This window comes from Acyrthosiphon pisum, chromosome A2 (assembly GCF_005508785.2).
Source record: "Acyrthosiphon pisum isolate AL4f chromosome A2, pea_aphid_22Mar2018_4r6ur, whole genome shotgun sequence".
Taxonomy (NCBI): domain Eukaryota; kingdom Metazoa; phylum Arthropoda; class Insecta; order Hemiptera; family Aphididae; genus Acyrthosiphon; species Acyrthosiphon pisum.
In genome coordinates, this window is record NC_042495.1 from 47,297,001 (window position 1) to 47,312,726 (window position 15,726).

Below are 15,726 nucleotides of genomic sequence, written 5' to 3' on the forward strand. Positions count from 1 at the left end.
TATTATATTTGTGTCTAACATTCTAACCAGTACTTTTCTCGTATATATGTATATAGTATTATATTTATACAATATACCTATAGTTAATAAATTCATGTAGGCTAAACACCTTTGTAGTAATGCAACCTACAGTTAACACAAAATACTATTTATTATTACAATTATTTTTTTCCTGGATAGACCTCAGTGGTAAGACCACTAATTCAAAAAATATATTTAATTGTTACTGCTTTTTATACAAATTATACATTTATACTATAAATAAAACAAATAACAGTACAACGCATTCTAATAAAATGTGTTTATTTTTATAATTATTAATAAAAACAGATAAGTCAGTCTTAGAAAATGGAAACATTTCACAATTGTTTCCATATTAGATACAAATCAATAGCAATAACGTATGTAACAATAAAAAAAAATTAAATTCATGTTAAAAATTAACGTATTTGTTTTGGAATTTCATAGTGGCTCATTTTTTAGTATAAGGAAAACTCTCTCCTGCTGGTCCATAGCTATCCAGTCCTGGAGCTGAATAGGTATCTCCACCAGAGCTGGAACCATGATCACTACCACCCGAGTAGCCTCCAAAACCTCCCGAACTTCCTCCATATCCTCCAGAAGAACTTCCACCGTGTCCACCTAATGAACTACCACCATATCCACCTCCTGAACTTCCACCATATCCTCCAGATGAGCTTCCTCCGTGTCCTCCAAATGAACTTCCACCATATCCACCAGATGAACTACCTCCATGTCCTCCAAATGAACTACCACCATATCCACCTTCTGAACTTCCACCATATCCTCCAGATGAGCTTCCTCCGTGTCCTCCAAATGAACTTCCACCATATCCACCAGATGAGCTACCTCCATGTCCTCCAAATGAACTACCGCCATATCCACCCCCTGAACTTCCACCATATCCTCCAGATGAGCTTCCTCCGTGTCCTCCAAACGAACTTCCCCCATATCCTCCAGATGAGCTTCCTCCGTGTCCTCCAAATGAACTTCCACCATATCCTCCAGATGAGCTTCCTCCATGTCCTCCAAATGAACTTCCACCATATCCTCCTGATGAGCTTCCACCATGTCCTCCTAAAGAGCTTCCTCCGTATCCACCAGATGATCCTTTGTGATTACTAGCAGAATATCCACTGAATAAAATTCCACTTGAAGAACCACCATATTTTCCTGAAGAGCTTCCATAGCTTCCTAAGGAACTACCACTGTAACCTCCTGACGAACCACCGTGGCCACCAGAAGATCCACCATATCCTCCCGATGAACTACCATATCCACCGGAAGATCCGCCGAATCCTCCTGATAAGCCACCATGACTACTGGAAGATCCACCATATCCTCCTGATGAACCACCATATCCACCGGAAGATCCACCGAATCCTCCTGATAAGCCACCATGACTACCAGAAGATCCTCCATATCCTCCTGATGAACCACCATATCCACCGGAAGATCCACCGAATCCTCCTGATAAGCCACCATGACTACCAGAAGATCCACCATATCCTCCCGACGAACCACTATATCCACCGGAAGATCCTCCGAATCCTCCTGATAAGTCACCATGGCCACCGGAAGATCCACCATATCCTCCTGACGAACCACCATATCCACCGGAAGATCCACCGAATCCTGATGAACCGCTGTAACCACCAGATGATCCGCCATATCCACCTGATCCATGATCGCTGGAACTATATTCATCGGACGAAGACGGTCCACTACTATAACTGCTTGATGAACTATCGTCATAGCTACTACCGCCATGCCCACTTGATCCAGAATCATAAATACCAGAAGTTCCATGACCTGAAATAATTATATAAATTTATTGCGCCAATAAATATGATGAACGAGATTATTTTTTAAGTTTAAATTCATTTTATTATGATCTTACCACTATACGAATCATCTCCACCAATACCATAACTACTGGAGGATCCTCCGTAACCACCAGATGAACTGCCATGGTCGCTGTGACCAGAATAATGATCATCATGGTGTTCGTGATGGTGAACTGGTTTTTTTACGTAGACTTCCTTCACGATGGTTGGCACATGAACACGAATGTGTACACTACAAATTTGGTTTGTATATTATAATTAACATTGTACTTTGAAGTTACATAAAAAAAATGTATTCAAAATATCTCATTGAAATGATGAAATGAAGATATGAATTATAAAATACATATACCATTGGAAATTTCAATGTAAATTAAATTAAATACACATAATATCTGTAGTTTTTTTTAGGTATATGATTTAGAATAAGTATAATGAATTAATGCCGGGTTGCATAAAAAATTGAATAATTCGATGGTTCACTAAAATGTAATGGACGAATCATGAACCAATAAATTATGGGGATTATTAAGGGATATTAAGGGACCATTTTTGCTCACTATTAATTCATAAAATGTTTAGTGATTGTTTTTGCAATCGGGCATAGCATTTTTAATTTAAAACTGTACCTATATAATGCAATACATACTATATAGAGGGTAAATAGACTATAATATTATACTCACTGTTCTTTTTTGCCGAATGTTGCACATGTGGTGTCGAATGTGCAGGCGATTGCCAGGAGGCAGAAAACCTGAAAAATACGTGTAAATATTGTAAAGTTATATTATAATTTATTATTTATATTATATTATGTGCATGCAGATATGAGTCGGTGATCCGAACACGAGAAGACGGTTACATAATAGCACGACGATGCGTATGTCGTAGGCGTGAGAGAGTATTTTTTTTTCTAATTTGTCGGTACAAGAAGAAGAACTAGTTTTTAGGAAGAGTACATTTTATCACCCGTCGGTCACTTCGGCCGGGTCATCGCGTGCGACCGGTGAAAGGTTTCCAGCATTCGGGCAGGTCGCTGCTGAGTGAAAGTGATTATTCTGATGATAATAATTTTATGTGCCATTTTACAATTAATAATTTGGAATAACCCGTGGGCCGATAGTTCTGTACAATAATAATAATAATAATGTTAATAATAAAAAAAAATACGGGGGACCATCAGACTCGGGTAGCTCGGATCCATGCGTGATGCATCATCACTTTCCCTGGCGGGGGTGGATAGGTAATTATTACGCGTGTCAGGAAGTACCATATTATATTATCGTGATCGAAGATAATGATATTATTATGATATATGAATGCTTGGAATGTTAGTCATGATTTGCCAGATGCGATTATTGAATGTATCAATATACACAATGTTTTTTTCTATTTTTTTGAACGCCGAACACGCATCATGTCCATACGCGTGACATAGGTACACGGAGATAATTTTTTATTTAATTGCTATGTTGTAAAAGTAAAATTAGTCATTCAATGGGTTGGATGGATATAAAAGTTGAATTTTTAGTGGGCAAATGAAGTTAATTTATATTAGCTTAATAACTTTATATAATGATTACAAGAAATTGCTTGTTTGGATGGTTTTAAGTCTGCTACAATATATGTTTCACGTTGGTATCAGAATATATTGATCTATGGCAACGATAAAATTCTTTCGAAAATGATTAAATTGCCTACTAATTTTATTGTCAAAAACCATAACACACTGTGTTTCGCTCTGAATCGTTTATAGAATGTGACAATTGTTAATTGTTTTTGGATTGAATACTACAACACACGCTCGACACATCTAGCCAAGTGATATATACCAAAAACCAATTCCCGCGAGACTAAATCCTTACCGTAAACATCGAAGCGTGTCGAGTTATCGTCACTATCTTAAAATTTTAATGAAGCGAGACGAATCCAGAACAAGTTGGCTATATTATTGTTAAAATATTCAGACTTTTATCGGGGTAAAAGTCTCATTTTTAATTTAATTTTGTTAGTTTAAATAATCTAATGCATGTCGCAAGTTACTTATATAATAAGTACTTATGTGTGTTTGATTAATTACAAAATAAAACAAAGTAATATACTTCATAAATAACTAATGTGTCGTATCTAAGTATTTTTAGAAATTGGTAAGAAATACTAAGATTGAACAAATATTTTTTTAATTAAAATTAATATGAATTATTTTAGTTCTTAAAAAACCGTTATTATTTCCATTTGTTAAGATCACATAGTAAATGTTTATATTATAGACAATTTATTGCTTGGAATCGATAATGTCGTACAGTTTAAGGAAATCTTACTTTTAAAAGGGAGTATAAGTACGTAGAAAAAGTAAACTATTGACATTTTAAATTAATATTAGAGCTTACATACATTATAATATTATACCCAAGAAAAAATATTATGTTTGTATAACTCACATTAACTACGCAAATACCAACTAATTTAACTTATCCCTCGTGTGTATGTAGGACTGTGGTAGAAACAATAAAATAATTTATTACATTGTTATTTAAATTTAAAAAAAAAAACGAGAATTATTGTAGATCGTAAATGTTAAACTTATTTTGACATTGTTGAGATTAAGAAATCTCAGTCAATGATTGATTAGATAATAAGATTTTTGTAAATGTAATCCAAAGTAGGTCGAAATCGGATCATTAGTTTTGTCGTAACGTTTTCAAATAGATTCTAAAATATAAGTGTATAGTACATAAATACTTAACTCCATTTTACATATATATATATATTTTATTTTATAAATTTATAAATATTTTTATGCTATGTATATAACTAGCAATATTGAAAATATGATAATAATGATGGTTAAATTATCACTGTAAAAATTAACAGTTTTATTGGACACAACATACAACTCAAACATCATGGTAATTTGAACTCTTAAAGTATTTATTTAATGAACAACTTGTATAAAGTAAAAATTTGAACACCCACGCTTGTCAGCTGTATTTATTGAAATGTGTACATTGATCCTAATGCATAGATTGTATTTTATTTTAATTCATAGTATTTTCTTAAACTGTATTAAAGAACCAATTTTATTATTTGAGAAATTTTCAGGAAAATTTAAAATGTTATATTTATTATTTTTCTAGATTATAAGATAATTAATAATATTTAATTTCAAAATAGATTAGTAGGTATAATTAAAATGGTGTGTTTAATAATTGACAACAAACGTGATTATTATTTATTATATGTTTTTACAAGATTAATATTTAATTAAAATATAAATTTTATCACTTAATATTGTTTACAACCTATTCTATTAAAATGTTGATGATACTTTCAAAGCAAACTCAACTTATTTTGATATAAATATAGGTAGCTTATTAAAAATTAAGTAATAAACAAAAAAAAACAACAACAGAGAATGGTTTCAAAGATAATTGAATAATTATAAGTAATAATATCATTTTATACACTACTTAACGATATGATTGAAAAACTTAAATTATACTTTAAAAAATATTTTAAAATTATGATAAATAATAATATTTCTAGTAAATTATAAATTGCTTTAAATGTTGAAAAATAATTAAGCTTATTGCAATGAAAATTGTAAATAACGCTAGGCATAAATTATAAATATTTCATAATAATAGCATATTCTTTGGACGTATTCCGAGAAAAATAATAATATAGAAAATGTATAGAGAAAATATTAAAGAATAACAATATTATTGTAGTTTTTTAAATTTCGCACTGTGTTATAATTAAAAAAAGGGTCATAATATAATATTGTGTTGTTTACTTACTGTAATTGATAAAGAGCCCATGTTGAATACAATAATATTATTGTCTGCAGAGGACAGGAACGTTTCAACAGATATTATTTGCTATACTCCCGTATATGGCAATAAAGTCTACACCGAAACGTACAACAGATATTGGGTACTTGTGGTTATCAAAATCACCGGCGAACATGTGAGTGAACCCAACTGGAGTCCGGCGTTTTATATCCGAAAGTCGCCAACCATAAAGTCGAGTGTCTGAGGTGGGGCTCCCGGTGCTGGGTAATTGTTGTAGATCAGATGCAGCGTCGTTCGATAAGAAGGCGAATCGGTGTAGGTAAAGGTAGGAATAGATATCACCGCTGTAGCTAAAAAATAATGTAATAATATACGGCTATGGGGTGGGCGGATAGAGGTTATGGACAACATTTTCTCCAATAATTATACCTACCTAAAATTATACGTACAATAATATTATTAAAAATTTGCAAACATTTTTTACCATATAGACTTTAGTGAATATGCGCTTACATATTATTATTGTTGTCCTATGTTCGAATCGTCAACGTTCTCAAAATAAATAATATGTTATTCTACTACTTAAGTACATAATATGGTTAATTATATATAATATATAAGTTTTAATTTAGAAAATAACGTTGCTTTTTTCCCTTTTTTGAGTCCACTCAACCTAATTTTTAACTGATTACACGTGAATTGTATATACTACTGTTTAAAATAGTACTCAATATAGTACACGTCCTAATTAAAGATTCTGAGTAACAGTTTTTGTTAATGATGATTGATGGATGAACCACAAATCCGATGGTATTTTCTTAACAAAATGTTAATATATAGGTAAAAATAAAATATGGGTATAAAATAATATGAACTATAATAGTTTAATATCACTATTCCGAGTGACTTTGAGAAAAACTATGGTTTAAGAAACACTCCCATGTATTAATATTTTTTTTTTACAAATAAATGTAAAAGTATAACAAAATATTTCTAAAAGCAAAAGCGAAATTATCTCCACATAAAACTTAAAATGGTATTAAAGTGCACATGATTTATTAGATTGTACATGTTGAAAATAAAAAAAAAAACATTGAAGAATCTTAAGTTATTAATTTTCATATACAGTATACTGTAAAACTAGAAAACTTACATCTTATCTTAGTATAATACTTATTTAAATTGTTAAAGTAAAAGTAAAATGAAAATCAGAGAACTTGAGTTAATATGAGTAATAGTGAAATGTTTCAAGTTTCTATGATTAAACCTATTTTTGAATGATATAATTTAAATTTTCAAAATTACAAAAATAATTTGTGGAGAAATCCTTAATATACTGTGAGGTATCCAATTTCGTCGAAATTTGAATTCAATCGCAAAAATTGTGTGGCAAAATTTTTTTTCACTAAAAAATTTATGAGGAATCTATTGTAATACATTTTGAAGTCTTCAGAGTTAAAATTAAAAATCTTTGCATTTTTACTGCTCTTAAAGGCGAAATAAAAAAAATCACACACGTTATTGTAAAATCAATTCATTGTTTCTCTCAGAATCTAAAATTAAACGCATCATTAAATAAGATACAAGAAATGTCAAGTGAATTTAATATTGTTAGATAAAATAAATAAAAGCTGGTAACAATGAAAGTATTTGAAAATAAAATAAATTATAGACCTCGACGCGTAAGGTTTTTATATTTAAATGGTACATTTTCATATTTTGCTAGAATTTAAGTGTTCAAATTGGATGTCATTCAAGGATCAAACTGAATCTATGAAAACTATAGGCTATTGACTATAGAGGACACATATAATTATTTTTCGTTTGTGGGAATATTCAATTGAAAATTGAAAGATTATTAGTTATTATCTTACATACTCATTTTAGGTCAATGTGATTTTGATAAAACCATTTTCTTAATTTATTTGTTTGTACAATCACCTTCGGAGTAAGTAAATTATTATTTTTTTTTTATGTTACCCTATGCTATTGTATTTGATCATATAATGTGTAGTATTATAGTAGGCCTAGTGAAATACATATTATTTGCTTACTAGTCAGTTTATTTTAAATAAAATATATTAAAAACAAAGCACCAAGGTCCTAGAGTCCAAAAAACTCATTGGATATCCATATCATTTAATAATTATAGATTTATTTGACGTGTACCTTTTAAGTAACCAAAATATAAATTAAAATCGGTATGGTTCAAATCGAGTCTTTTACTTTTATTTTTATTAAAACAGTACGATTTAATATTAAATATTAACTTGTAAGCTGTAGATAATGTTTTTGAAGGAATAAATTAAATTTAAAACGCTGTTATATATTACATATTTTACCTAGTCAGCTTAAGTTTATTTCGTAAATTTACATATGAGTTTTATGTAGGAATATTAATACGCCAACTGATTTATTATTTGAATGTAAATTACAATAATTGTGTTTAATCGTATTAAAATATTATCAAATGATTTTTTACATGAGTATGTATTTTAAAATAATTATTTATTGATTTTTTTTTTAAACCATTATTATATTTTAAAAGCTAGGTTGTTATTACGTCATAATATTGTTTAACACAACCTATATTTGTGAACTATCATCAACGATTTATAAATCTTAAGAAATCTGTACTTTTTTTCATTAATGTTTTATATTTTACGTATTTTTACAAAAGAATCGCTATTAAATCGAATGAAATCTCACAATAATATTATGTTCTTGTTGGTATTATATTTGAAAATAATAGGAAGAGTGTAAATACCTTACTCTAATTAAACAATGAACGTCCAAGTCGGAACACGAACAATGTGAAAACATTCCCGGAAGTAAAATATGCCGTGAGTACTTTGTATTATGTGCTTTTGTGTATTTTGCACACGAAAATACTTAGAAAATATTATGTTTTAACCATTATATATAATTGGTCAACAATATTGAATACCTTATACAGTTATACGGACATATTGTGTGCTTTTAGAAAAATCAGCGAATTGATACAATAATGTACTAACAATATTTATTCATTTAATTTTAAAAGTAAGAATTGAAACTGACAAAAATATTTAAAATAATATAATAATAAAAAACCAATACATATTCATACAGCAAAAAAAATCTACATGAAATTTCCTATGATCTAAATCAAAAGAATTCCTTGTTTATAGAGGATATTAGAGACTATCTAAAGAAAATAAATGTATTCAACACATTTTTCAACAGATTCAATTTTTAAAACTATTTAACTATATAAAAAAAAATATTTTATTGATTCAAGTAGGTAGGTACCTAGTATATAAAATAAATCTTTTGTTTTATATTTTGTGAAATGTTGACTACTATATTTCCTATTATAGTACAATACATAATTAATACATCACCTTCACATACAAGTATACTACCTACAACCTACATATCTACATCAATGATTTGTGTATATGTACTATGTGTACTTGGAAATTGAAAACAACAGAATTTAATTTCCTCACAATGAATTGTCAATTTTATTTATAGTAATCTACAAATTGGTATTTTAAATTCAAATTGTACGTATCGTAAAATGCGTATTCATCACAATATCGTTAGACATTTTATCAAGTTAATTTTTAAGAATTGCTGGAATCAATATTAAAATATATTGATTATAACTATTTCATATTATATTGATAGAATAATAATTTGATTCGTATTTATGATATCATTATGAAACTTTAAAATTTAAATTTTTAAATTAAAATATTAACTTTTGAACTCTCGTGGTATTCTCTTGTTGTATTTGCCATAATATTATAATATTATGTTAAAACGCTCACGCAACATTTTTTAATTTATTTAAATCCGTGTTTTAATTAATATTAATATTTATACATTAATTATTATGCTTTAATTTCTCATCTCCATACGTAGATCTACAATTACCTAATAGATATAAATATATAATGATAATACGTAAACCAACTGGAACACATGTATAAATTATGTTCATATTTTTCAGATATTTGAGAGTTTTATATTTTAATGGACTTTTTTTTTCTATACAAATAAGTATGAAAATCAAATAATTAACGCTACGTAGGTACCTATGGGCAAGGCTGGGCATTAACGAATTAAAAAGTTAAAGTTAAGTTACTATTAACTAAGTTACGTAACCGTACCTAACGAGTTAAATTTGTGTTCATAATATGCAGTAACATATGAGTCAATTAATTTTATTGTCAGGTTAAGTTAATATTTTAGATTCTGAGTGGAACGATGAATGTATTGATTTTACAATGATGTGTGTTTTATTATTTATTATTTTTATTTTTGTGTCTGAAAAACGCCGTGAAAAACAAAAGAAAAATTAAGGAAAAACGGGAATTTTTACGCAAAATCTGTTTTCGAGAAAATTGATTTTGGTTTTTGGTGTAACATTAAAATGAATGACTGTAGATACATGAAATTTTCACTGGTTGTTTATATTTTTATTTTCTATACATGATAAATTTTTCAAAATTTTTCAAAATATTTTGATTTGTTTTAAGCTGTTTACGGACAATTTCAGTTTCCAATTTAATTCGTTTTTTTTTTCTATGAATGTCAATAAAACTTTATTTGTTGAGTAAAAATACTTGAAAATTTAATACAAGGCTCCTACTATATTGTTACAATGACATTTGAAAAATATTAAAAATCCTTAGTCACAGTTTTTTTTTATTAGCATTTAAAGTTCAAAAATTGATAAAATATGGAAAAATCACGAAAATTACCTAATTATTTTGAGTTTATAATTCGTAAAAATTTTCTTTTTAGAACTAAGATTTTAAAATGTAATACAATATTCCTTATGGGTTAATCTACCTTTATCAAAAAAAAAATGTCTATAAGAAATTCAAATTAGATTTTTATGAGCGTTTGAAATTCATATTTTTACAACATTTGATATTCACTCGATTTCTTACGTAACAATTTTCTTATTTTGTTGTAATTAAAAAACGAATGACTGTAGAAACTAGAAAATTTCACTGAATGTTTATATTAGCATTTTATATATACGGTAAAATTTTGAAAATAATTTGACTATTTTTGAGCTGTTTATGCACATTGTATGTTTTCAATTTTTTTAGTTTTTTTTTCTATTTATATCAATAAAGTCTTATCTATTGGGCCAAAAAGTGTAAAAAATTAATACAGGGCTCCTGATACATTGTAACAATAGCAGTTGAAAAATATTAAAAATACATAGACACAATTTTTTTTATAAGCATTTCAAGTTAAAATGTTGACAAAATTTATCAAATTTAAAATTGACTAATTATTTTGTAGTTAAAAATTTATAAAATGTTCAACTTTTATATCTAAGGATTGAAATTTTAAAACTAGATTCCACGTAAATATTTAATTCTGTTACCGAAAATTCTAAGAAATGCATAAGCACAGTTTATTTTTATAGTCATTTTAAGTTCAAATTTGGATGAAATTACTTATTAAAAAACCTGGAATAACTATTTTAGTTATTTTGTTGTGATTGTAATGATTGTATAATATTATTTGTGGGTACTTGATACTTCTAAAGTATACTATTATAGTATTATATATCTATGATAGTACCACGGTTTTTTGTTGATGTATAACGCGTTACCTGATAGATATTGTGATATGATTAATTTGGAATTTATTATTAATACCTAGTATAGGTCAATTTTTTTTTTTAATACTATAGATAAGTATACTTATAATAGGTATGTCTAATACCTAGACTGACAAACCGTCTCTGCTCAGAATCATTTTTCTTATACAGTGATATTATATCATTGAATTCAAATTTAATACTATCCATTATACAGTAACCCACTTGTAACCTACTGTACAGCAGAGTGACATTCACTTACCCACCTTTTGTTAGTTGTTCAATGATATCATGTTTTTATACTTTTTACATGTGGACAAAATTTGGACCCCCCCTTTGAAAAATTCCTGGGTACGCCCCTGTACCTTACCAATCGGAAATTTTTATGTAACATAATTAATCAAACGATATATAGGTATAGGTTGAAATTTAGTGTTTTTTTTTTGTGGCAGACACGCCCCCTTTTAAATCTAAGTTACATACTTACATTGAAAGAAATATAATATTCCTTTAGGATATTATGACAGCCATTTATAATCCATTTCTCAGTTCAAATTTCATTTGTGTAGCTAGTATTTTTTATCCGAAGTCTGTTCTAGTGTGAATGTTGATGTAGAACATGATGATATCGGCAAGCTGGTTTCAGGGTCATCAATGTCAGGGTTCGTAGAGAAATCTTCCATTTTCGAGACCAGAGTAAAAATTATTTTTACAATATTAATACACATGGATTATAAAAGGGAACCTATTTTACTTACTCTAATCTTAATTTATTATTTTTTAATACCAATAGCCAAATAAAACAGAGCAACTTTAAATTATAGTATCTACGTGACTAGCAAGGAATTTCCCTGATCCTGGCATCAAGTGTTCGATGCCACTGCAGTACTTGATAGGCCAATCTAGCATTCGAGAAAATCTAGAAAGACCGCTAACAATATTTGGGTTGGTAGGATAAAAATAAAGGTCCGCAATGCCGCATTACGATTTTTATGACAGCTATATAATAGTATACTGTCAACAACTGTGATAAGGTCATTATAATTTATTAATATTAAAATTTGGCCAAAATGGGCTGGTAGAAAAATATTTCTCGACTATACCCAATCTGGCCTTGGCTATTTGTTACGCTTCGTAATACAAAAGACAAAGTAAAAAAATTATACACGTACCGTGCTTAGCTGGGTATTTTAAATGACGCATGTAAGTATGTTTACGGACAAATTTCTACACAATATTACGCGATGACTGCAAAATAATGTATTCAATCGTAACAAAGACTGTATATTATAATGACACTGCTTTAGTACCTACTGAAGGATTTTAATTCATTAAAATAATATGTATCAGATAAAAAAGTAATAAATATAAAATATTACACGGCATATATTATGGTATAGGTAAGGTCGCTAGTATAATATGTAGGTTAGAGTGTAACACAATATTTTGAACCAAAAATAACCGGGCAAATACCTCGTATATTATAGGTAAGTGTTTTTTTTTGCTCTCTATCAACTTCTGGTTTTACACGTTCCGTCGTGTAAATTAGCATAATATAAATCACACACAACTATATATATTTACGAGTATATACGCATGTACAATGTATAGATGTTATAATATTATACAACATTAATTGACGATCGTTATTTTCAAAAACATTCTAATTCAGTGTGAATTTTATCAAACTATACTGTACTAGTTTCAGTTTGAATAAAAATAGGTAGCTAATATCCGTCATGGAGTTGAATTTTTTAGTAAAAAAAGCGAGTAAGTGGATGTCGCTCTGCTGTATAGTAGATTACAAGTGGTCCAATGTTTAATGGATTGTATTAAACTTGAATTCAATAATATAATATCATAATTGTTTAAGAAAAACGATTCTGAGCGCAGACGGTTTGTCACTCTGGATATTTTATATTGTTATTATTTATTATAGCCTGTAAGTTGAATTAATATTATATTATTATAATTTTTTATTTGTTTCTATGGTGATAAACAAAGCGTTAGAAATTAAAATTCCGTTTTTCGGGGATTTTCGTAATTGCTTCTGCTGCATAACTCTAATCTATTTGAGTTTAATAAATTAAATAAATTATTGTTGGTATGTAATATGTATACGAAAAAAACAATCTTAGCGGAAAAGACAAACAATTTGAACTCGAAACCCTTAAAATAGGTATACAACGTTGCTAAATATTAAAAACATTTTTAAACTGCTGGAAGAACTTCGGATGGACAATGATTCAGATTTTTAAACCCTTGGAATTTAAATTGAAAATGCCAAAGTCTTAATAGGTACAAAATAATTTGTTAATTTTTTGAGATTTTGAATAGGTAGGTTACCTATACCTATAAACAAAAAGTGAACAATTTTTTTAATAGACTATCAGTCGTAAGCACCCCTCTTCACTTCAAATAATAGCAATTGATTCCCACGTATGATATTACCGGGCGGGATTGACGTTTCTCTTAAGCACGTATGTAATAATAAGCTCTATAATATCATATTATTAAAGGTAGGTAATAGGCATTATACAATTATATGTATGTATGTTATTCCAATTGGAAATAATAATATAATGTAATACGTCATTATATTATATCGGCACATCAGAAGACGTGTGTCGTCTATTTTTGAATCATAACGACGGGAACAATATTGAGATTTCCCAGGAGAATTTCTCAGTTGGGTTTTACATTACGTGGTGAAAAAAAAATCAGTAGGTGCACCTCGCCGAATGGTACAGTGTGATATGACGATAATTATAATTATTATATACAGCGTGATACATCAAAAATATCAGCCGCTTTTTGTTCATCAATAATGCAACTATTCAAATATTGTTTTTGGATTTTTTAGATTCTGAGCGGAGCGAGGAAGCTATTGTTTTTACAATGGTGTTTATTTTTTAGATTCTGAGCAGAGCGAGGGAGCTATTGTTTTTACAATGGTGTTTATTTCTTTTTTTTTTCGTTTTATATCCTGTCTATAAAATTTCTTCCAGAAGGAGTGTTTCGATTTCAACATATAATATCTTATCTTTTAGCAAATTGGATCAAGATGGTACTTTAGAGAGGTCATTTTTCGATTTTCTCAATGGTTGCCACGGGAAAAACCATCGTAAAATTACGAAAAAACGCTAAAAATGGGATTTTAATTTCTAACGCTTTGTTTATCACCATAGAAACGAATAAAAAATTATAATATTTTAATATTAATTCAACTTACATGATAAAATAAATAATAACAAAATATAAAATATTCAGACTGACAAACCGTCTCCGCTCAGAATCGTTTTTCTTATACAATGATATTATATCATTGAATTCAAATCTAATACAATCATTATACAATGACCCACTTGTAATCTACTGTACAGCAGAGCGATTTCCACTTACCTGCTTTTAAATATTTTATCAGCTTTACTTTTTAAGACTACATTTTCAAAATTTTGTTTTACTTACTTTGAAGTGTTCTGTAGAGGTCTTTCAAGCGAAAACCTTCCTTTTTACATTATAATTGTTTATTCGTATACCTCCTTACAAAATTGTATTAAATTTATTAAAATCAATGAGACTGAAGGTATGCAGCAGAATCTAGCATTCCGGCTTTATAGTTTGTTTTTAAATTAATGTCTTAATTATTTAGTGGATAATTTGTTTGTAAATGTTGGCGTATTAGAATTAAATTTCGAACGAATGGTTTATTAGTTATTCAACTTTGTGCACTAAGGATAATAGGGGGATATGATAATAATAATATGGGGACTTTAAATGTTTAAACGTTAATTTTAAAATCGTAGTAATTAGATCAACATTTTGTAAAAATGAATTATAACGAAGTATAACAAAACTAAATTTTGAATTAGGCACATCAAAATGTTCAAAAAAATCTATCCACTTAATAATTTACAATAACAAAAGGGGGGGGGGGTTCTCATTTAAGAAACATTTTATCACCACAGGACACTCTTAAATAGTACATAAAAATTCAAGAATTTGAAAAAATGGCCTTTAAATTTAAAAATTCCAAAAATCAAAATTTGAATAAATGTATTATTATTATTAAGTTAAAAATTGGGATAGCATGCTTTATGAACCACCGAGTATATAACAATAGTGGGCGTTCAAGCAATATTTAGATTTTCCGTGTTTATTACACATTTACACGCATAAAAACGGAAAATTCAAAATACTGTAGCTCACCAGTGGCACTAGGTATACCTATATACATTTTAACTTTTCCAGCATTAAATGTACACTATTATTTCACGAACGGTCGTTTAGAAACGTATCGCGGCAATGCAGTTGAAAATGTCACAAGTCCAGGGCCGTCCCAAGGTTTTTCGGGGCCAGGGGCCAAATTAATTTGGGGGCCCTTCGACCATAATAATAAGATATGATTAACAAATACTCACTGAGAATAACAAAATGTTTAAAAACGTATTTT

The 15,726-nt window shown here is 28.7% G+C and overlaps 1 protein-coding gene across 1 annotated transcript; it reads right to left on the reverse strand.

Annotated features, from left to right (window-relative positions):
- Nucleotides 1-286: 286 nt before the first annotated feature.
- On the reverse strand, nt 287-5,855 carry LOC100169082 (glycine-rich cell wall structural protein). The gene is made up of 4 exons (XM_001945750.5): nt 5,669-5,855; nt 2,555-2,622; nt 1,922-2,100; nt 287-1,833 (listed from the first exon to the last, which is right to left on the reverse strand). Exons 1-4 carry the CDS (start codon nt 5,687-5,689, stop codon nt 473-475), a joined length of 1,629 nt encoding a protein of 542 aa, XP_001945785.1. The 5' UTR covers nt 5,690-5,855; the 3' UTR covers nt 287-472.
- Nucleotides 5,856-15,726: the final 9,871 nt, after the last annotated feature.

Coding starts and splice junctions, on each gene's coding strand:
- LOC100169082 (XM_001945750.5), bottom strand. CDS start 5,689: ATGGGCTCTTTATCAATTACA. Junction 2,623..5,668: donor TGGGCTCTTTATCAATTACA/GTAAGTAAACAA, acceptor CGTATTTTTCAG/GTTTTCTGCCTCCTGGCAAT. Junction 2,101..2,554: donor ACATTCGGCAAAAAAGAACA/GTGAGTATAATA, acceptor CCAAATTTGTAG/TGTACACATTCGTGTTCATG.